Source organism: Anthonomus grandis, chromosome 4, assembly GCF_022605725.1.
Source record: "Anthonomus grandis grandis chromosome 4, icAntGran1.3, whole genome shotgun sequence".
Taxonomy (NCBI): Eukaryota; Metazoa; Arthropoda; class Insecta; order Coleoptera; family Curculionidae; genus Anthonomus; species Anthonomus grandis.
In genome coordinates this window covers 36,497,798-36,521,578 of record NC_065549.1, presented here as the reverse complement: position 1 = coordinate 36,521,578, position 23,781 = coordinate 36,497,798, and the positions used below count along the sequence as shown (strand labels likewise).

The 23,781-nt window shown below is 33.2% G+C and overlaps 1 protein-coding gene across 1 annotated transcript in view; it reads left to right on the top strand.

Annotated features, from left to right (window-relative positions):
* The window catches only part of LOC126735679 (uncharacterized), a gene marked incomplete at its 5' end in the record, with an annotated part of 345,800 nt that overhangs the window by 295,339 nt on the left and 26,680 nt on the right, over positions 1 to 23,781 (top strand). Inside the window, 4 exons of the mRNA XM_050439744.1 lie at positions 4,808 to 5,050; positions 5,108 to 5,285; positions 19,760 to 19,780; positions 22,188 to 22,276. Of these exons, the coding sequence (XP_050295701.1) occupies positions 4,808 to 5,050; positions 5,108 to 5,285; positions 19,760 to 19,780; positions 22,188 to 22,276 (531 nt within the window). The remainder of the gene's footprint in view (positions 1 to 4,807; positions 5,051 to 5,107; positions 5,286 to 19,759; positions 19,781 to 22,187; positions 22,277 to 23,781) is intronic.

Genomic DNA, 23,781 nt, shown 5'->3' with positions numbered 1-23,781 from the left:
TCTTTAAGTTGTAAAACTCGTTCCTCTTGTTTTCTGTCTCGTTCCTCCTGCTCCTTTTTAAGATTATTTTTTAAATTAAGTAAGTCATCTTTCATGGTTCGAATCAGGTCTTCATTTTCTTTCTTTAGGTCATCTTTCATGGTCCTTATCAGGTCTTCATTTTCCTTCTTCAGGTCAGATTTAATTGTCTTTAGTAAATCTTCCTGTTTCTTGTCTCGCTCTTCTTGTTTGCGGTCTCGTTCTTCTTGTTCTACCTTCTGTTTACGGTCTCGTTCTTCTTGTTCTTTCTTCTGTTTACGGTCTCGTTCTTCTTGTTTGCGGTCTCGTTCTTCTTGTTTGCGGTCTCGTTCTTCTTGTTCTTCCTTCTGTTTACGGTCTCGTTGTTCTTGTTCTTCCTTCTGTTTACGGTCTCGTTCTTCTTGTTCTACTTTTTGCTCATCAAACTTCCTTAATAGCAGCTCCATCAATTTCTCGGTCTCCATCTTGGCCTGACTTCTTGTTAAAGGCATCCACTAAAATGAGCTTCCAAATATCCTTTACTTCTGACACCAATTGTAACGAAATTCGGGAACACACTTTTATTGTCAACGTCAAAAACACTAACCTAACTCGCTTTGACTGTCGTTTAATTGTTTCCAAGGTAAAAACTGACTAAACAATTAAAACTGAATGATTTGTCACGAAGCGCGTCCTTTTTAAAACCCGATGGAACAGTTTCGAAATATTTAGAATTATCTTCATTGTTTTTGCCCAAAGAGACCAATAATTTTAGGAGAATACTGACAGTCAAAGCAAGCAAGTATACAAATTCTAGAAAATTAGAACTACAGGGATTTACAATAATATAACCTAAATAACCTAAATTGGGGCCAAAATGGGGCTCTCAAACAAGATGAACTACCTAAAAACTAAACACTATAGATGAAAATAATAAACCAAACGTAAGTAGAACCCTAAAGAAACCCTACGAATCAACTTTAACTACACAATACTAATAAAATTGTACAAAAACTAGCAGAATAATTAACGTAGTTACATTTTCATAATAATATGATTAAATAAAATAAGTTTGTCAAAAGTAACAATTAAATTATGATTAAGCTGCTAGGTAGATTTCAGCACTTGAAAAATAAATTGCAATTATTAAAGTTTTTAGTACATATTTGTATTACACAGGGGAAAGTTCATGAACCTTTTTACCTAAGGCATATCAGCCTTAACCGAGTTATATCTACTTAACTACCAAAAAAGGTACTGAAAAATACTGAACAAAAAATAACTAAAATTATAGATAGGAAATTGACATATTAAATTATGATATTGATTAAATATTTGTAGCAATAAATTGAAATTAAAAGTATATTAATAAAAATTTAAATAAGTGAGACAAATCTATGGTTAATAATATTTAAATAAATGGAATAAACTGGCCTGTGTATTCCTCCAAGAAATGAACGGTAAGGCTTCAAAATCGAGGCTGTGAATGTATGCCATTCGTAGCTTAGCTATCTGGACTGGGAATCTCTAATACTAGCTCTAACTCTAGCTCCAGCTTCACCACTTTCAGCAACTTCTCGGGGAAATCAAAAGCCTATAGCCATCAACAATTGAAGAAGAATAAAGAGGAAAACGGAAAAGTAAAACAGAAAAGTAAAACCCTAAAACAACGGTTGCCATTGTATTCACTGTCGATAAAAATGAATGGCGTTCCAAAATGTGACACACTCACCTTGCTAAGTTTCATTATCTATCCATCAAAATCTCGGGCATCCTGCACCAGAATTATGAAATAAACAGTTCCCTAAAGGAACAAGATTAAGGACTAAATTATAAACCATATTGGCCACTTCCTGCTTCACAAATTTCGGAAATAAAAAACTGGCCATTTACGTGCGCTTCTACCTGCGACACGGGAACAAGTCCTCGAAAAATGGATGCAGTACCGACTAAATAAGCTACGATCCCACCTCTAGCCTGAGCTGTCAATGTCAATCCAATCAGAGAAAACATCAATCAAGACCAACCAGAAGAGTGACGGACCGTCAACAGAAAGCATGAATAATAAAACCAGGAGAGTAATGCGTTACAGTAGTAATGTGTAATTGACAGTGTGAATTTAAAGAAATATCGATAAAAGAAATTGACTGAAATTATTAATATAATTATTGAAATTAATGAAATATCAATGGAGCGTTAGTGAAAATAAAAGTAGAAAAATAAAACGCTACACAGTTTTGTTAAATTTGAATAATTTGGTGGATCATATTGTGGACCACCGCGACACAAAATAAAAAAACTAAGTTAAACAAATTTATTTAAAAACTCATACAAACTTGGGTACTAAAAATTACGTTGCATGATAACTTTGGAAACACTCTTTACGTTTTCCCAAGCACAAAGGGACTTTACATATGGAACATACCCAATCCGTCCTTACTGGGTTAGCCTTAGTGCTACAAAGCACGCATCTTCTTCTGGTACTCCTTGTAGTTGATGAGCAGATGCCTGCTCTCTTATCTCTAAGGGTACGTAAGGTTTGTATTTTTTTATTTCAACATCTGATGGTGCAACCAAATTTCTCTTTCGATTTACAAGCGTTTCTGAGATTAAACCGTTTATGACACTTCGTCTAAAATCTTTAGCAGACATTTTTGGTAACTCCAATCTATTATAAATAATATTGGAATTTACAATTGATGCATCTAATAAGTAAAAAAATATTCGATGCCACCACTTTTTACTGCGACGGTCAATCTTGTAGTTAGAAAGTCGTTGGTCAAATATGTCGATTCCATTCATATTAGAATTGTAATCGATTATAGATTGAGAACATGGAATTTCAGTAATTTGTCCACTTCTTTCTTTTATTTTTACTGTTTCTACATCTTCTTGCTGATGAAAATTTGATATCATGTGAACACATTGACGGTCTTTCCATTTTGCAGCTAACAATCCGGTACTGCTTGTAAACCATTGCACATCACCGCGTTTCAAATTCTTGTCTGGTTTAAATTTTGTCTTATGACGACGATTAACATTTACGGTTCCAACAGCATGGATTTTTCTTTCTTTCAATTGTTGAAATAGATCGACGCTAGTAAAAAAATTATCAACATATAACACATGGTCTTTATTTTCTAAGTGTTTTATCAAATTTGTAACGACTCTTGAACCAAGGCACTTTTTTATCTCACCACTAGGTGATTTTCCAGTAAACAAATCGAATTTTAGGCAATAACCAGATTTATCAGCTAACATCCACATCTTATACCCCCTTTTGATTAGTTTTTTTGGCATGTACTGCTTAAGGCTACTACGACCCTTAAATTTAATCACTGACTCATCAACTACAACTACTTGATTAGGAATTAGGCATTTTTCAAAGTTATGAGTCAACAGTTCTAGCATAGGGCGAATTTTATAGAGCTTATCATAGTCTGGGGAAGATTTTGGATGCATCAAAGAATTATTATTCAGATGGAGATGACTCAAGAGCCATCCAAATCTTTTTTGGGTCACTACTGAGCTGATAAAAGCATCATGTAATTCGGGAGCAGTTTACTAACAATCCTTATAGCTGGGACTACGTTTGATACCCATTAACAAATTTATACCCAGAAAAGCATTAATTTCACACTGATTTGTAGGGACATAGCTTTGCCCAGTTGAAAGTTTTTCCTGCTCGGCATAAAGATTTGTTTGAAACACTAAAGTATCAATTAATTCCTTGATAATAAACAGTTCAAAAATCATATACGGTGTTGGATCATTAATGTCTTTGATAAACTGAGGAATTCCAGAAGGTTCCGTAAATTGAGGAAGAGGATCAGGTCTATGAACATAGACCAAACAGGAATTTTACCTTTTGACTGCTGTTGTTGTAGTTCGAAAAGGGGAAAATTATCACCTGGATCTTCCTCCTCAGAAACCGGCAGATCTTGTTTCATATCTGTAATAACTGTAGGAATTAAGTTTCGTCCTCTATATCGGAGGAGTCTATATCAATTTCTTACTCAGACCCCGAAGGCAGTGTATCGACATAAAATGTGTCGATTTGTGTGTTGACTTCATCGTAAGTCAAACCTCCTACCGTCTTAAATGGCAATGGCACCTGCAAGAAAATATTGTATAGGTATTTTATAATTAGTGAAACTCAATATTCTAAGTGGAGCGGTGGTAGTAAAAAAGGACCACATAAAAACAATGTTTTTTTTTTACAACATACTAATAAATACATGTAAATTAAATATCTATACTTGCTGGAATGATGTAAGCTATCACTTTTTGCAGGATCTAATAGTATTTATCAATTTAGACACAGATAACTAAATTTGGTTTATTTTAACCTCAAATTTAACAGGTGTTTCATCAATGCTGCTATCCACCGAATATGAAATCTAACCGCCAAAGTTAAAAAAAAACGTTAAAATGTCCACGGAGCGAGCACCAATAGGTAGTTTAAATTTTGTGCTTCGGCAACGCATTGCAAAGCAACATCAAAATATGGTCTATTTTTTGAACCACCGAGCCTTTAAACCATTAGTCAGGGTGGACCATGAATACTTAAAGAGTTAAAGCAAAGACGAAAATATTTTAATTTTTCAAATAGCTACTTTTTTCCACACTTCAAAACACCGCGCGAATTTATGCGGTTAGAAAATATTTAAGCTCATATATAAGTCAAATATGGCCGCCAACTATGCCTCCCTATTAGATTTTTCATTTTTGTATATATTTTAATAGCCATAATATTAATTTTAGTTAATATCTATGTTAAATAATATTAACTATGTTGTCTTTTTTGCAGACGCTCATACCGAAAATCAGTGGTTTCCGACTCAAGAATTCAAGCACAACTTGATGATATGGATGATAATCGGCCGTACTTTACGTACTGGGTAACCACCGTTCAAATTCTAGTTTTGTTCATTTCTATAGCGTGCTATGGCTTTGGACCATTCGGAGTGGATCTCCAGGCTCGCTCAGGACAAGTTCTAGTTACCAGTTTAAGTTTACAACAAGTGGACTATATGGAACCGGCGAACTTTTGGTATTTTAGCATTATTTTTTTAGTTTCATATGTAATTACTGATAAAATTGTTTATAGGGGTGGACCGCGAGCGGCTGATTTAATTCATCTCGGGGCAAAATTCGCCCCTTGTATGAGGCTGGATGACAAGATAATGCAGCAAATTGAAAAAACTCGAAAAAAGGAAAAAGAAACGGCTTGCTGTATTAGGAATGACGATTCGGGCTGTGTTCAATCTTCACAGGCAGATTGTTCCGTAAGTGATGCAAGCTTAAAATTATATATTGCAATAAATAATTTAAACTATTTCATCGTTTAAGATTAAGCTAGGAAATTTTAAAATAAAATGTTGTACTTTTAGTCTATTATACACTTACCAGCACGAAAAACGGAGCACTTAACACTTTACCATTTATTTATTTAAACCTTTATTTCCAACAGGCAACTTGCTCAATAATAGAAAATTGTTTACATTTTAACTGAAACAATATTTTATAACTAAACTTAACCAAAACAATTCCAACAAAATATAAAAGTCCAGCAACAATATACCTATAAATCTAATAATATAAAAAAATTTAAGAATATTAAATAATACAAGTCCTAAACATAATAAACCAAAATAAGCCCTAATAAAAGTCACGATAATATACAGTTAGGGGTTCGATATTCGATACTTTAACCACGTACCACGTCCAATTTTATCCACAAAAAACCATATAAATGAGGGCCGCACTCTTTACTTCTCTGAATGTCAGACATATCAATCATCACATACCCAATAATGGCCCTCAAAAAGCCAGATAGCACCTACACGAAGGGAGAAGAGGAGCAAGCCATCCTATTACTTCAAACACACTTTCCAGGGTGCGAACCTATAGAAACGGTCCCAATAAAGTACACCAATCCTAAAAAAGAGGACTGGGAAGTTGCAAGGACCGTCTTTACGACAGAAAGGTTGAAATGGGCAATAAACACCTTTCAACCGTACAAGTCACCGGGAGTGGATGGAATTTTTCCTGCTTTCCTACAAAACGGACAAGAGAAAATCCTTCCTCACCTGAGTAGAATAGCAAGGACGAGCTTAGCGTCGGATTACATTCCCAGTAGCTGACGAAGGGCAAAAGTCACCTTCATACCGAAAATAGGAAAAAAAGATGGGACTGACCCCAAATCTTTTAGACCTATCAGCCTTACGTCTTTCATTCTGAAAACAATAGAAAAAATTGTAGACAACCATATCAGGAATGACATTCTGGAGAGAGCACCTCTACATCAGTGTCAACATGCTTATAGAGCGGGCAGATCCACAGAAACCGCACTATATCAACTGACACAAATCATCCAGAAAAGCCTGAATGAGAAAGAAACAGCCATCTGCGCCTTTCTAGATATATCTGAGTCTAGTAGTCGATGAACTACTTGAGATATTGACAAATCTCGGTTTCACCTGCATAGGATATGCTGATGATATCGTTATTATAGTCAAAGGCAGGTATAAGGGCACTTTATACGACCTCATACAAAGAAGCCTAAGCATCACGGAAGAATGGTGCACATCAGTGGGGCTGAGCATAAATTCAGCGAAAACTACTATCGTACTATTCACTCGTAAAAGGAAAATGCAACCCACCAGGGACATCCACCTGGGCGGACAAGTTGTACATACATCGGATGAAGTAAAATATCTAGGAGTGACACTGGATAGTAAGCTTAGTTGGAACAAGCATCTAGAATTCACAGTAAACAAGGCCACTAAAGCCATTATGATCTGTAGGAACCTAGCGGGTAAAAACTGGGGATGCTCCCCAAAAATACTGCGATGGATGTACACCATGATGGTTAAACCCATAATCACATATGGGGCAGTGGTGTGGCATGACACTACAAAGTTAAGTACAGTAAGGCGTAAACTTGACAAGGTTCAAAGACTTGCATGCGTATGCATTACAGGAGCTATGAAAACATGCCCCACAGCAGCACTGGAGGTCATAGTTGACCTGGCACTTCTTCACCTGGCAGTAGAGGGAGCTGCTAAAAGGGCCATGTTCAGATTAGCAAGGGATAGAACGAACAGTAGGGACATTGATCAGAGAGCCTGGGTATCTCAAACAAGATCCATTCCCCTGTTCGATCTTCCCAAGGACGATATAACTCGGGAATATCACTTTGTTAGGAATTTCAGTACAAAAATTGACAGCAAAAGTGACTGGGAAAATGGATCTGTCGCCCGCTCACTTAAACAGAATACTATCAAATGGTACACAGATGGTTCTAAAACCGAAAAAGGAACAGGAGCTGGAGTATTTGGGCCTGGCACCAAATACTCAGAGCCACTGGGAAAATACACCAGTGTCTTTCAAGCGGAAATACACGCTATAGAAAGATGCGCTCAATTAATCCTGAACAAAGACTACCTCAAGCAGGACATCGCAATCTTCACCGACAGTCAAGCAGCCATAGCAGCACTGAGTTCACATGTCATCAGTTCTAAAATGGTAAGAGACTGTTTAGGCAAACTTAATGAGGTAGGAAAGAGAAATAAAGTCACAATATTGTGGGTACCTGGACATACAGGCGTGCAAGGTAACGAAGAAGCCAATATTCTGGCAAAAAAGGGATCTGGTTCTCAATTTGTAGGACCGGAACCTTTCTGCGGCATAGGAAAGAATACTTACCTATATGAGCTTACAAAAATGGAGGATCAACTCAGAGAAAGCCTCTGGGATGATCATCCAGGGTTGAGACACTCCAAGATGTTCCTTGGAACCCTCGACCCAAAAAAATCTAAAGCTCTAGTAAGTTTAACTAAAACTAAACCATGGATTGTAACAGGATTCCTAACAGGGCACTGTCACCTTCGAGAACACCGCAGGAAACTAAAACTAGAACAGACAGGTGAATGCAGATTCTGTGGGGAAGAGGAAGAGACCCCAGAACACCTAGTAACTGCATGCGAAACAGTTGCCGAAAGTCGTGCCATGCACCTCGGTAAATATGTAATTCCAGAAGGAAATATCTCATTACTGGAACCGTCACAACTACTAGCCTTTATTAAAGCCATAGGATTGTACGAAGTAATTTGACTTGAGAATAACATCAAGCAGTAATTAGAAAGGGGCACACAATAGATCTTTTAGGTCGCAGTGAAACTTCTCCCTTATTTTTAATCCAATCTAATCTAATCAGACATATCAAAATTTTATTTTTCGAATTTTTATGAGTTCACTGAAACGAATTTTTCTATCATTTTCATGACCCCACGTGCATATAAGTGATCTTGCGTCAAAGGAGATTTTTGCGAAATTTTCCAGCTTTTAAACCCAATTTTACTAGGAAATTACTCAACATAATAAGGGAAAAACTTTGATCTTGGTAAAATTGTGTGTATTTTTTTAGTTATTATGCTTTAACTTAAAAACCAGGACCTTAACATATGTTTTTTTTCTTCTAGATTGTACACAATAAGCTATGTTAATAAATAGACATCAAATTATTACCGACACGCTTATAGCTTAGGTAAATGGCCTGGCAAAAGCAGGTAAAAATGGACAAAAATAAAATCCCTATACCTATGCAGGTAATATTTGATTAGGTAGTAAAGGAGAGGGGTATTTTTACGATAGAGCAAAGTGGAAAAGAACATTTAATTCAAAAAAGACTTTTATTAAAAAATTAAATTCACAAAATTTGCTCAAAGTGGCCACCATTCTTCTGATGGCAAACTGTTCTGCCGTGCTTAATGAAAACACCGTAACCACCAATTTTGTACTTTATCATTTATTGCGTTACCTACTAAAACAATATATTTTCAGTCTATTATATATTCTTATATACAAAACTCTAGGTCGGATTGCCGTAAGTAATAAAAAAGTAAAAATACATTTTGTTATTTAAATAAAATCGGGGGTGTTTCTGAAATGTTCCATACTCTAATATGATTCAGATCTATGGTATCAGCTACTGCTTAAGTACTTAAGATAAGTTATCTTCAAATCGTTGAAAAACTTCTGCCTCAAAACCCGGGGTCTAGATATTCCTTTGCGCACCGATATCTGGCCGTTTTATTTTTACGAAGACAGTCTCAAACGGAGATGTTTATTGACCCTTTCAAAAAGTATGTGAGCTGGAATTCACCTTTGGGGAAACCCCTCTTCAGATACTATTGCATCGAACTTCCCCATAAATTAATAGCATATTCAGCAAAAGTATAATCTTTCATTGCTTAACCGTCATAAAAAGGGAATTATTACCTTGTAGAATCGGTTACTGACAACGGCAAGTTATAACAATGAATGTTATTCCATTTGCCGAAAAGCGATAAGCGAACATCAGCTTTAGGATGCATCCTAAAACACAAATCTTTTTACGGGTTGTGGCTTATGTCTACTTTAGGACTGTATTACGAAAATTTTATTGAATCTTGTTATGGGTGATTTTATTAAATTTTATACATAAGATTTTATAAGGATTGAAAAAATTTTTGATATAGATATAAATTTATGTAATTTTTAAAATTATAATATTTTATAAATATAATATTTCATTTATTTATATAGTTCATTCCACAGTATTGTGGGACGTCCAGCAAAAAGTTAGAAGTTCAGTCCTGATTAATTCTCGAACCTTATTAACATGTACTATCGCTTTTCGGCAAATGAACTTTAGCATTATTAATAAAATAATTAATTCTGATGCGATATCTTCATTTACTTTTAGTCAGTTTTTACAAAAACGGTGATATTTAGCGATTTTTGCTGAGAGCACCTTTGTTATGCAAAAGGCATAGGAGCATCATAATGCAGATCATATGAAATATGACGTGCAAAATCATATATATTTTTTGAACAATACAGAAATATGCATGTCATCTTATAGCTTTATTTTACTAGATTTATTAAGATTAATACGGATTAGGTTTCGCTGGTTGTAGCGCGGTTGTGTGTCGACCAATTAAGTGTGACAGATGCGCTGTCGCGTTGAAATAACAGGCCGAGTGGGGGTCCTTCTTGAGTTGCGATAACCGAAAGAAATCTGATTCGGAAATGTTGCAATAAACGCGAGTATACTATATGTCCCAAAAATTAGTTGCAGTAGATAAAATAGTTCCGAGGGTATAACGCGAAAACTAGTTTTTAAAGGTTATCTTCAAAGGTCTCCAGCTCCCTGAAGAAGCGTTTCCGGACCCATGTTCATATGAACTTTTTTTTGACGTTTTCTATCTATCCCAGAAGTTTGTAACATTATCAACAGAACACCCTGTATATAAAATGTTAAGTGCTCCATTTTTTGTGCCGGTGAGTGTAGTACACGGGTTTGATATAAATAATTTTTCTTTGCACAGGATGTCAAATTTTTGACAGTTTTTATGACGAAACAAAGCCATGTTATCTTCACAATACTGAGATATTTTTTCAATTTATAAAAAAATGTAAAAAGTGTCTTTAATATTCAGTCCGGTTCCGATAACATGCAAGTATTATAGCGCTTTGATGCAGACTCATTCAACATTTTCTTACACAGTAGAATGCATGAATTCAGATTAATATCCAATTAGAGAAAAAATAAAAAAACCTCAGTCGCAATCATCTAGCTATAAGGTCTGATGATGCTTTATTAGCGAAACATGTAACCTTCGTGACACATAAAAAGATGTTTTGAGACTGAAATTTGGAGTTTTTAATTTTTTATCTAGTTACGTAGGTCTCTTTGACTTGAGAATCTGGGGATGTAACACTGAAAACCAAGCCGGGATAAAACTGGAAAACTATATTAATGAAAACACTATACAGGTAGCAGCTCCAAAAGAGCCAACTCATTATTATATATCACCTGATATACTAGATATAGCAGTGACAAAAAACCTTAGCCATAACATTGCTGTTGAAAACATGGCTTCCTTAAGCTCCTCAGACCACTCCCCAATACTTATAACCATAGCCCAATCTTTAAAAAAAAAACCTCTACCTGAGAAGGACATAACAAATTGGCAGTATTTCTCTGAAATATTACAAAATGCCAAACCCATCCCAACCCCACTAACCACAAATTAAATTAATACACAGGTTGTCTATTTAACAAATGAAATAAAATCAGCATAGGAAAAAGCAACGACCAAAATCCCTATCCCAAACACCCACTCCATGGTTTTCCCAATGAGAATCAAAAACTTGATTAAAATAAGAAATACATTAAATAAACAGGCAAGGTTATACAAAGACCCAAAAACAAAAAAAATTGCACAGCCTAACCAAAACAATAAAGAATGAAGTTTATGATTTCAGAAACGAAAAATGGAACAACTTTTTAGAAGAATTAAATAATGATGATGAAAATCACAAACATTTTTGGAGGGTCTCAAGGATACTGAGAGGGAAACCCCAAAACAGATTTTCCGCCCATACAAATAGAAGATGGAAGCCTAGTGTACTCGGACTTAGAAAAAGTCGAGGCATTCAACAAATCACTAGAAAAACAATTCAACAATAACGAAGGACCAACACTAGAAGAAGAAATTAATAATACTTATAAAATAATGGAAGAAACACTACCACAAACTATAAGAAGCCCTAAAAAAATTAAACTGCACGAAATAAGAGACCTTATAGCACTACAACTAAACAGAAAAGAACCAGGTTACGACAACATAAATAATAAAATACTAAAAAAGCTACCTGATAACATACTAATGGATCTATTAATAATATATAATCAATGTCTTAACCTGTGCCACTTTCCTGAAGCTTGGAAAAGAGCAATAGTGATAATGATACCAAAACAGGGGAAAAACATAGCAAAACCTGAGAGTTATCGACCCATCAGCCTGCTATCATCCATTGGAAAAATTTTTGAAAAAGCGGTACTCAACAGCTGACGAGAATTCAACAAAGCTTGGTCGACTCATTCAACTCAAGATATTCAACCGCTATGATCACACTCGACATCGAGAAAGCTTTTGATCGGGTGTGGCATGGCGGATTGATACATAAAATGGTAAAATTCGGTGTATCCGCCGGCATGGTAAAATTAATTCAGAGGTTTCTAAGAGGGAGAACTTTTACAGCCAAGATTGAAAATAAAACTCTATCATATAGGGAAGTAAAAGCTGCTGCAAATACCTGGACCAGTTAAACGCTTACATACAAAGCCATATAGAAAAACTCTGCTTATGGGCGAAAAAATGGAAGATAATGATCAATGAAGACAAGACGGGAGCAATTTCAATCACAAAAAAACAAGATCGCGATATTCGAAATCTGTTGGTATTGGGCACGCAAGTCATTCAACAATCCCGAATATAAACCCAAAATTCCATTTGACGGTCCAAACACAAATGACACCGGCAAAATGCTATGTTTTCTCCGCTGCTTATTTCAAGGTTACAGATCATCAGCTTTCGCTTTGGGGGGGGGGGGGGGGAGGGGAGGGGCCTCCGATCAGGCGAGCGACCAATCCCAGAGCAATCCTACCTTATAAATATAACCCACCTTTTCACGTCCCGACATGAAAGAATGAACACTCTGATGCGACCAAGTAAATAAAAAATAGGCAACTAAATCTCGACAAATAAAAAGCACAAATTTACAGAATACCAGATGCGAAAGATCGCGGATATAGTATAAGCTCCCGATATTCGATGCACTTGAAAAGAATGGTTTGGACTGGCCGCACCAATCCAGTTTTAAGTTTTTGATTTTGTGGGGATAGATGTTCTGCACTATAATTTCGCTGGGATATTATAATGCATTTATAATGTCAAAATAGAAATAGGCTTAAATAAAACAGAATGTAACGGTTCTTGAGCTCATTTTTATTTAATTTAACAGATTTAAGGATCTTATTTAATAAAACATTAAAGATGAAACAAAATTTTTAATTTTCTTTTAGTTTTATCTGATTTTTTGGCAGATGATAAATCTCTGTTGGCGAATTTTAAAGTATAAAATATTTTAAGTCGTATAAATAATTTTATTAAATACTGGAAAGGAAAGTTATCACATGAGTGAGTAAAATTAATGCTTTTCATTATCTCGAAATATGTTTGTGAAATTTCTTCTTTATTGCAATTTGTTTCAAATAATTTAACAAAAACATTTTCCAATTTATATATTAGGCATATAAATTGTTCATTTGGCGACTTCAGACCCCTTTCAATGTTTTCGATAACACTGTCACTGTCATTATGGTACTGTTTAAGTCTAGTAAATAAGTTGTTGTCTAAAACATTAGCATCACTGGCAAATTTTAAATAAATATCACATTTATGAATTTTTAGAGTTTTATTAATTAAGTACCCACAGACGTAAATAAATGCATTTTGCGTTGGCAAGTTTTCCTTTTTGTAATCATAATCTTGCAGGGTAATTGCTTTAATTTTTTGCTCTGGAATAATTTATTTTTTTTTGCAAAGTCGCACGTTTAGTATTATTCAAATGCTCTAAGAGAATTCCTAAGTCGTCAGCACAATTCATGTGATTTGAATGCAAAAAAGTTTTCTGAAAGCCCTTTCAAATTCTATTGGAGTTGGATTTATGGAATTACCTTGTTGTTGTCTAGTAATGCCAAAAAAAATTGCTGAACAATCCTGGTTGATTCTTCTCAATTTAATATAGCTAAAGCCCAAACTAGAAAGTTGCTGCCAAAGTGCTAGTACAGCCTTTATTGTTATCATATAACAAGTACGAAATTTACATTTTAAAGTTACATCTTGTTTTTTTCTGTAAAAAATTTTCAAGTTTTCTAAAAATATCCACATATTTAAATATGATATTTGAAAATCTAATCCTTTAAATGCAATTTTGTACTGGTTGGGATGAGTAACATTAACTGAATTTAATAAATCAAATAATATATCGAATTTTTCCAATACTATCTAAATAACGTAGTTTCTCCACCACTGTAGCTGGAACAATAAAGATATACACACATATACCCCCCATTTCAACAAAAATAATACTAAAAAAATATTTTTAAAAAATACAAATATATTATTTCAATTTAATTATTAATCATAAACACGCGTACTACGCAAAGAAAATTAGAAGCACGCGCCGCGGAGGCTTGTCAAATTAAACCCCTTGCCACCGTACTAGGCGGGTGATGGAAATCCATCACCCAGGAGGCGTGTCTGAAGTCTGGCGCTCGCACGCGTATTTTTGATCAGTTTTACATCTGTATTCTGTAAATTTGTGTAAAAAGTCAAAAGACCGGCAAGAGCCATGTAGCTAGTCCGGACAAATAACAGTGCCAAGATGATGAGGTCTCTTTGAGATAATGGATGAGTTCTTTTAATTTAATAGTCTTGAGATGGAATGTCAGCATTTAGTTTACTCAGAGTTGAATATGAAACGAGGCACATTTTATCGAAGATTAAAAAATAAATGGTCTCAATGTCGACAATATATTTAAATAATCTTTTATTTATTATTCAATCTTAGAATTTTAGATATAAATGTGCTTATGTACCTAAAATCTAAGTAAAAGTTTAGGAATAAGACCCATCAGCTTTATTAAAGAATTATAAACGAGTGGTGCCATAGGAGCCTACTACTTTATTTCAGAGATTTTTTTTTATTTATCATTGTATAATCGTTTTTATAATTCCTATCAGCTTTCTAATTCTATTACAATTTCAGAAAACATAAAAAGTGTGCACATAATTTATTTAGTTACGGCCCTTACTCATTTTTACAAGTAGCATTAATTAAAATAATATTTTATACAAATTATTACTTCATACTCAAAACCTATCGTTATCACAGTCGTAAAACAAAACAGACACGGCGGTAAAACAAATAATAGCGATAAGTAAAACAAGAAAATACTAACACAACAAATTCTTTATGAAACATTCCAAATTAGATTTCACCAGCCCACATCAGTCTAAAATCCCACAGGAATGAATTTACATATAATGAACTAGAAAGATAAAAACCTTACAATACGCCAAGTCACATATGAAAGTCCTGAACAAACTTAGCAAAGCGCTTTGCATTTATATTAAAATCTCAAGTTCAGAGACGTATCATTATTTTCGGGCTGATTTAGTGATAAAACTATTGCACTTAATATTTGTTCTACGGAAAAGTTGGTAAAAAAGGCGGGTTGACATTATATTTCTCGTAGATATTGCCAGACCTATTTGTCCAAACCTTAACAGTGTGTGTTCAGAATAAGCCTTAATTTTCTTTATAAAAATATCGATGGGTTTTTGACAAAACATCGTAAGCGACTTTCCTCGAATTTTACAAGAAATGTTTTTTTCTTCTATTTTTTTTATTTTTTAATAAAATGTATTGGTTTTTTTCCTGAACTCCTAAAGTAATTTAGATAACTTTAAAAATTAATTTTTTGTAAAATTTTACAATTTTTCGGGTATATTTGTCGCTTAGAATATTTTGTCAATACCTTTTTTAAATTGTCAATTATTTATTTGTGGGTTACGATACAGTTATGATGGAGCTTACGATGCTTTCTGAGATTTAAATTTTTAAAACGGGTAATATCAAATTCTTTATTAAACATAAATTATGTATTCAAAAAACGTATTAATATAATAACTGTATGAAAAAAAATATTAAAGATCGTCGTTTTGCTCTTCGTCGTCTGTTTCAGCTAAATTAATTATCTGGAACTTCGGTCTTGGCTTCAAATTTTTTATACTCGTCCGCAAATTTTTTTGGTATAATGTGCTTATTGCATAGTTCCATTAGGTTTTGAAACTTTGGAAGGGAAATTTCTAATGGATTTTTGTAAACCGGTTCCAGTTTTTTCTGTAACACTTTTGATCTTCTACCTATGAAATGAGAAAAAATAATATTTAAAATAATAGTATGTGTTTGTAGGTATGAATAATTTTTACAAACCTTTAGGAACTCCACTCGAAATAGGCAAAACACAAATTTCGGCGGTATCGAAATAAGAATGCTTAATTTTTAGTGTGTCTTGTCCTTTGTTTATAAATATGATTCTTACTTGACTAAATTTTTTTCCATTGATAAATTTATTATTACTTTATAAAAAATTGTTTACTTACTGATTTCCATGACAGAAAATCAGAATGTTTCATGCTTATAACTTTAAAAGGTTCAGGGTGAATTCTCGAATTTGCAATTATGGTTGGCCATTCTAAGCGAGTAAATCTTTCTATTGTGGCATGGACTGTATCTACTGGCATATAAGTATGTCCAAGTAAAAGGAAGGTTATTTTAATATGACGGATATTAGCGGCTTTTTTTAAAAATGTATGCAGGATTATAAGCATGGCCTTATTTTTATTCTGACCAGTGCAGCTATCGCAATATAGTGCAATTGTTTTTATGTTTTTGCGATCATTATCAATTTCCACTAAAAATTTATAAAGAACGGTGCAAATTTCGTTAGTGCCTCGGTTTCCATCTACTTCACCCCATAAATAGCAATAAGCTTTTCTTGTTCCGCTTTCATAAACCATTTCGTTGTAAAATGAATACTTTCGTGAATAGTATAGAAGCATATTATCGCCATGAGGTGTATTTAAAACTTTTTGAAGGTCGAAACTTGCACACAGAAAACTGTCCTCCTCTTTTGCGATCTGCTGGTCTGCTAAAAAGTTTTGTTTGCACTCATCTTTTTCTTTGATATGAAATTGGTACTTCACTTCATCTGCTTCACTGAATTTGTCATCTTTGTCTTTTCTAGATTCGCAAAGAACACATTTATCCTTTTTGGGGCGGTGAAACCCAATATTAAAGTCATTATTGAAAATTTTCCTGAATACTCTTAGTGATACATTAGTTTTTACTTTGCGAGACTGTAATTGCTCTTTTGCAAAAAGCCGATATAAATAAGATACATTTCTTAGTTCGCTGGATAAGTATTTTTTAGTTGTGCTTGATCTGCAATAATGTGATGCAACTGCGGGTAACTTTTTAATAAAGTTATGAACTTCATTTTTGTCTTCAATTTAAGTTTTATGGGGTGGTTTGTGTCTGCCTCTTTGATCGACTTTGGGAAATATTCCAGTTATTGCATTTTCCTTAGTATAGCGTAAAGTCATCTGTGAGATACAAAGGGTTTTTAGAATAAATTGTTGGCAAACCTTAATTTCCTTTTCGTTCCATTTTATTGTGTAAATGAAGGTTTTATTTCTTCTACTAAGGTTAAGGTCATTTACTCGTCTTCTGATAGAAGCCAAACCATTTGTTTGGAACGACTGCCTAAACCCCAATAATATTGGAATATCTCATGTCGCTCTTGTTCCGTTAATGTTGCTGCACATCCATTTTGACACCTTTTATTTTTGCAAGGATTTTCTTGGACCATTTTTCCAGCCCCTAATGCTCTTTCTGTTTGTTTTACTATTTTTTTAAATATCTTCTTAGTTTTCTTTATGCCTGCGCTTCCTACAATGTCTGTCTTATCATGTCTGCGATCTGATATTTCTGAATCAGAAAAGCTCATATCGGAATCTTTTTCTTGAAAAGAATATTCGTCAGAGTCGCGTCTATTTTTTTTTTAGTTTTATTTTCATCGTTTTCTGATTCTGAACTGGATGAATAGTCTACCAATTTATTTGGCATGATTGGTTTTTCAATATTACGAATAAAAGAAGCATTATTAGCAGTTTCCCCCAGATCATTTAAATTTACAGGCTTAAGTGGAACGTAGTTTCATATGTCGTTGTCCGTTGCGATGTCAACTGCTGCAGAAAAATCATCCACCATTATTATCGGAATATTATCAATATCAAAAAAAGATGTATTTGCCTGATCTTGTTCAAAACCCATACTGCTGGGATCTAGATCTTCTGCTTCAATGCTATTACTGCATTGTACTGGACTTAAAAGAGCATATTCATTTTGCAAATTATTCTCTGATTCTGCATGATTTGTAGGATTATTTTGAGTTGCCGCGTCGACATCTTTTAAAGCCATCATGGCTATGCGGTAGCCTCTTGAATGGGCCATCTAAATTTTAAAAAAAAACAACTTTTATAATAGAAAAAAAATGTAAAACAAACTTTTTAATTTTAAACACGAATTTTTGATACAAAGACACTGCAAAATGTTAAAAATTTTCTAATTCAAGAAAAAATGGCCTTAAAATTGACACTATTTACATCTTGTACTCAAATGCAGCAAAAGTAAGTATAGGAATGGATTACCAGAGCAAATTGGGTAAATAAACTGATAATAATTTGCTGATAAGTATTGCGTAAACGGACGGTAATGCACCTTGCAATACCATGAAAACTAGTGGAATGTGGAATGACAAAATAAACGTGTCATTAGAAGATTCAGTAACACAGACGAGTGGGGGTAAAAAAATTATCGTAAGCGACAATAACAAAATCGTAACCTTCGCGATTTTACGGCGCATACGATCTTTTGTCAGAAACATGTTGGCGCATACGATAAAAATAGTGACATTTTAAAAAGCGTCTGGAAATACTTGGTGGATACGATCAAGTAAATATTCATTTTAGGCCGTTAATAGTGAATATTAAAGACATGTAAAGTACTACTAATGTGTATTTTATCGTAAGCAACAGTTTTTCCAAAAAAAGCAATTTATGGACTTTTTGTCGCTTACGATATTTTGTCAAAAACTCGTCGATATATCGAGAAACGCTTCGTTTCCGAAACATAGGCTGTAAATAAAGGTGTTTTAAGAAAAAAATTTTTGTTAGTCATAACTTTTTTGTTATTCAAGATATTTTTATGAAATTTGGTTTAAGGTAATAAATGGCATTTTTTGAGCTGAAAGATTTTAATTTTTTTGGAATCAAACAAATTTGATTCATTGCCTTTTTTGTATTATGCAAGGTTTCCGAATAAAACAAATAAAATCATTTATGTGTATGCCATAGTTAACATTTCTATTATTGTTAATTTGTGTGGCAAAACATGCAAAATGGTAATTAGAGTTAATTCAATTTTGAAGATGGTACATCATTTTACAAAGATGAACATTAACTTTTAGAAAATCATAAATAATTTTAGAAAATCTAGAATAAGGATTAAGGTGGCTCCTATAGTTTTGTAAAGCAAACAAGTTTTTAAAATGTGCTTAACTTAAGTCAACCTATGAAATCCGTAATGGGTCGTAAGCTTTCACAGGTAATCTTAAGTAATAAAAAAGGTATTACTAAAAAACATCTCACAATATCCTATATTTCGAAGCGTTTCTCGATATATGTTTCTAAAAAATAAAATTAAGGCTTATTTTGTATACAGAATGCGCTGTTAAAATTTGGACACTGCAATTCGGGACACCTGGTATATAAAATTTTATGTAACATCAATATCAATACAATTTAATAGTTTCATGCATTTTAATCTTTAGTGAATCTTACACATAGGACTTATGCGAGTGTAATTTTCGTTTTATGGACATTTGATTGTGTGGGTTTTTTATCAAAGGTTAATTTAGACTCACCCTTTAGTGAAAAAAAACGAGCTAAAATTCGTCTTTTAAATTTTAATGATGTAATATTTTTTTAAATTGAATTATTTTAAAAAACTAAATAATAGTTACTATTTTTTAATTAATTTTTGGTATTAAAAGTGGCTGCTGACCTGTACATTTTATATTGATACATTTTATTATAAACCTGTAATTATACAGGTTTGATTTGGACAACTCGACTTACATACGACAAATTACGTAAAGAAATCAATTTAGGTTTACATGTTTTAATACTTTTTTTGGGTATATTTTAATTATGATTGTTTTATGCTGCGTTTCTAGGTCAGAGGATTAAGGCCAACAGTAAGTCAATATCATAAGTAATGTATTATTGTAATAACGTAGCAAGTTTTGTTTTGCCTTTTTTTGGCGAAAGCTTTTAAGTTTTATTTTGCAACTTGAATATTATTTTCTTTTAAAAATAGTGGAATTGCACGCAATAAATATGGATTAAGTGTATACAGTATTCTTAGAATTCTCTTTTTCTTTCTTATTGTGTTTCTCTTCTTAGTAATACTGTTTTTATATGATTTTTCAATTACATTTTCTTTGGCATTATAGGTACAAGGTGTTTTCTAATCGTCTTGACAGACATCTCTTCTTTCTAAGCGCTATGCTTATTTAAAAAATTTGAACTTAAACGCTTATTTTAAATCTGAACGTAAAGCAACATTTTTGAAATATTTCTCAAATCATGCAAAATATTTTACTTAGTGTTAGTTTAAACTGATAAGTTGACAGTATTTGGCTGCTTAAGGTGCCTCGCGGTAAACATTTATCTGTCGATATTAAAAATAGAATTGTTGATTTATACAAAAGTGGTCAAAAGCAGATTGCTATTGCAAAGACATTTAGGTTAGATAGGTTTATCGTGTCTCTTATAATTAAGCAGTTTCATATAAATAACGATTTATCTGTTAAGAAAAATTCAGGAAGACGTAGAAAAACCACTCCATATACCGATAAACAAATTATCAAAATTGCTAAAAATGAGCCTTTTCTGGGATCCAATAAGATAAAGCACCGTATATCCGAAGAGCTTGGAGTAAACGTGACTTCGAGGACGGTGAGAAATAGACTATTAGAGGCCAAGTTATTTGCCAGAAGACCTGCCAAAAAACCGCTGCTGTCAAAAAAAAATAGACGTTCCCATTTAAGTTTTGCCAAAACGCATCTACATTATACAGAGCATGATTGGAAAAAGGTAGTCTGGAGCGATGAATCCAAGTTTTGTTTGTTCAAAAGTGATGGAATTGTGTATATTAGACGCCCTGTTAATGAAATACTCAACCCCAAGTATACCTGTCCAACAGTGAAACATGGTGGTGGAGCAGTAATGGTTTGGGGATGCTTTTCGGGCTATAGTATGGGCCTTCTGTATAAAATAGGAGGTATAATGGACTGGTTTCAATATAAGAACATATTAGAGAGCCAAATGATTCCATATGCTTATGATACTATGCCTTAAGGACATTTATTTCAACAGGACAACGATCCCAAGCATTCTTCTCGGTTCGTAAAAGCTTGGTTCAGAAAGGAAAACATTAATGTAATGGAATGGCCTTCACAATCCCCTGATCTCAATCCAATTGAGAATCTGTGGGACATTTTAGATTCCAAAATCAGAGGAAAATCTTTAAAAAATCAGCAAGAATTATTTGAAGCATTGAAGGAAGCATGGGTGAATATGAATCCAGGGATTATTTCTAAGCTAATAAGATCTATGCCAAAACGGTGTGAGGATGTAATTCAGAATAACGGGTACTTTACAAAATATTAACTTATGTTTTTTTCTTATTTATTAGAAATTAAATAAAAACGAATATTAAAAAATGTTGCTTTACTTTTTTCCACCTAAAAAATAATTTTTTAATACAAAAATACTAAGGACAAGGAAACATGTTTTTTTTCTTAATATTAAATTGCTTGTGTAATGATAAATTACTGGAATTAATTTTACTTCTGGTTTACATTCACTGCTTGAAAAAATAAAGTATTTCCAAATATTGCTCTACTTTTTTCCACTACTGTAATTACGGAATGCGCTTTATTCTATTGTTTATTTGTACGCACTAGGGCGTAAAAAGTAATTTGACTTTTATTTGACGTTTAATTTATAATTGGTCAACAAATGTTTTGACGTTTTTTTACCGTAAAGTCGTATAACTGCGTAAATTAATTTGATTTTAAATTTTTTTTTATGTTTTCTTCGATAGTACAAAAAAATTTGTATGTTACATGTGTTTAAAATCCCCTTTTTTTATTTATGGGAATTCTCGCATGAGCCGTAGGCGAAGTTTCCCATTCATAAAAAAAGGATATTTTATTTATTTTTTGGAAAAAGTAAAGATTTACAATTTAAAATTAAAATACATAAAAACTCAACAGTGATTGAATAAAGTGAACAAAAGACTGGACAAGTATACTTGATTAATAGATAGTTGAATTATAGAAGAATAATTATTATAATGTTTTTAATTCAATTTAATCAATACTTTGATAAAAGTTTTGGTGTTATATTATGAATGTCTTAACATACAAATTGATTTCGGTGATAAAAAAAAATTCTTAGTTTGATAAAATGTTCTTTTGGTTTTAACTTTTTGGGTTAGAAGACACCTACATGAAACTTTAGAAAACATTTCAATTTTTGCAAATAAATGTTATTTTTATTACTTTCATCAAGTTTATTATATTTGTATTTCCACAGAAAACTATTTCCACATGGAAAAAATGGACATCTGGTGATGCTGATTCTGGCGGAAGAATATCAGGATCTGTATGTGGCCTAGACCCTAAGTACGTATTTCTTCATCCACACAATATTTTCATATTATTTATCCAGTTTAAAGCGTGTGAAAAATTATTGATAATATTAATCCCTTAAATTGTTGCATTTTATTTATGCCATTGGTTAATAATTTTGACTTTCGTTCATTTTTGAATTTGAAGTTGTTTATTTTAATTAAAATAGTGAGAAAAAAAATAGTGCGATAATTAGAATATAAAAAAATGAGAATTCTCTTTTTTTTTCCTGATCTTATGATAAGCAAATTTGGAAAAACATTTTTTCGTAATTTTTTCGTGCTTCCAGAATTACCAAGAGAACAAATTTTAAATGTTACGCAGATTATTGAAAAATCACATGAATGATAACATAAAAGGAGTCTAACTCTGGAATATACGAAGTTTGTTCAGAAAATAATGAGATTATTCGTCTACATTAATGTTGACGCCTTCAAAATAGTTCCCATTAGATATAATGCACTTCTACCAGCCCTTCTTCCAATCCTCGAAACATTTTCAAACTCTATCTTTGGGATAGCCTTGAAATTGCTGAAAGAGCGATACGCTTTTAATGTCATCTATGCTTGTAAACAAAGGCCCTTTAAGGTTCTATTTATTTTTGGAAATAGAAAAAAATTCACACGTTATATATTACGACATCATAACAATGTATAGGAATTGTCAATAAAAAACTACAATGCTAATAAAAGTACAAAGATATGAAAGGAAACAAATTTAACTTAATTTAGTCAATAAATATACAGTTTAAGAACTCTGTCAACGAGTAAAAAGCTAACATGGTCCTAAGAGCCCTCTTAAAAGTTGGAAAAGTCTTAGTTCTCTTTATTCTACATGGGAGATGATTAAAAATTTTGAGAGATGTAATTTCCGGACCATCCTGTACCTGCGACAACCGGGTAAAAGGGATGTATAATTAATAAATCTGCATTTCGAGTTTATAAAAATTAAGATCTCCAGATCTCATGTAGTTTGAAAGATTTTTATGTACTTGACATGCGCACTCCAAGATATAGATGTTAATTATAGTTAGGATTTTTTCTTTTTTAAAAGTACCACGGCAAGTTTCTCTGAAGGAAAGTCTAAACATCGTACATACATACAATGCGCTTTTGATTTATTAGCACTCTCCCAATACTGGAGGAATTATCCCAAGCTAATAAGGCATAGGATAGAGTGAAATGCACTGAGACATAATAAAAGCTTTCAAGTGTATATGCATCCACATAGTCTCGAAGTTGCAAGATGGCATAATGGCTGCGGGATAATCTATTGCACACAGATTCCACCTGAGGATCCCACGATAGATGTCTATCAATTACAATTTCCAAGAACTTGGTGGAGTGTTGTTGGATGAGGCTACTTGATGACTGCTCTCTAAGGAGTAAGCTCCGGTCCGGTCGGTGAAGTATGGGCAGGTGCATTATCGTGAAGCAAAAGCCACAAATCTGGGCGTTTTTATAGGATTGCTTCGCGTAAACCGCGTTGAACTTGTAGGT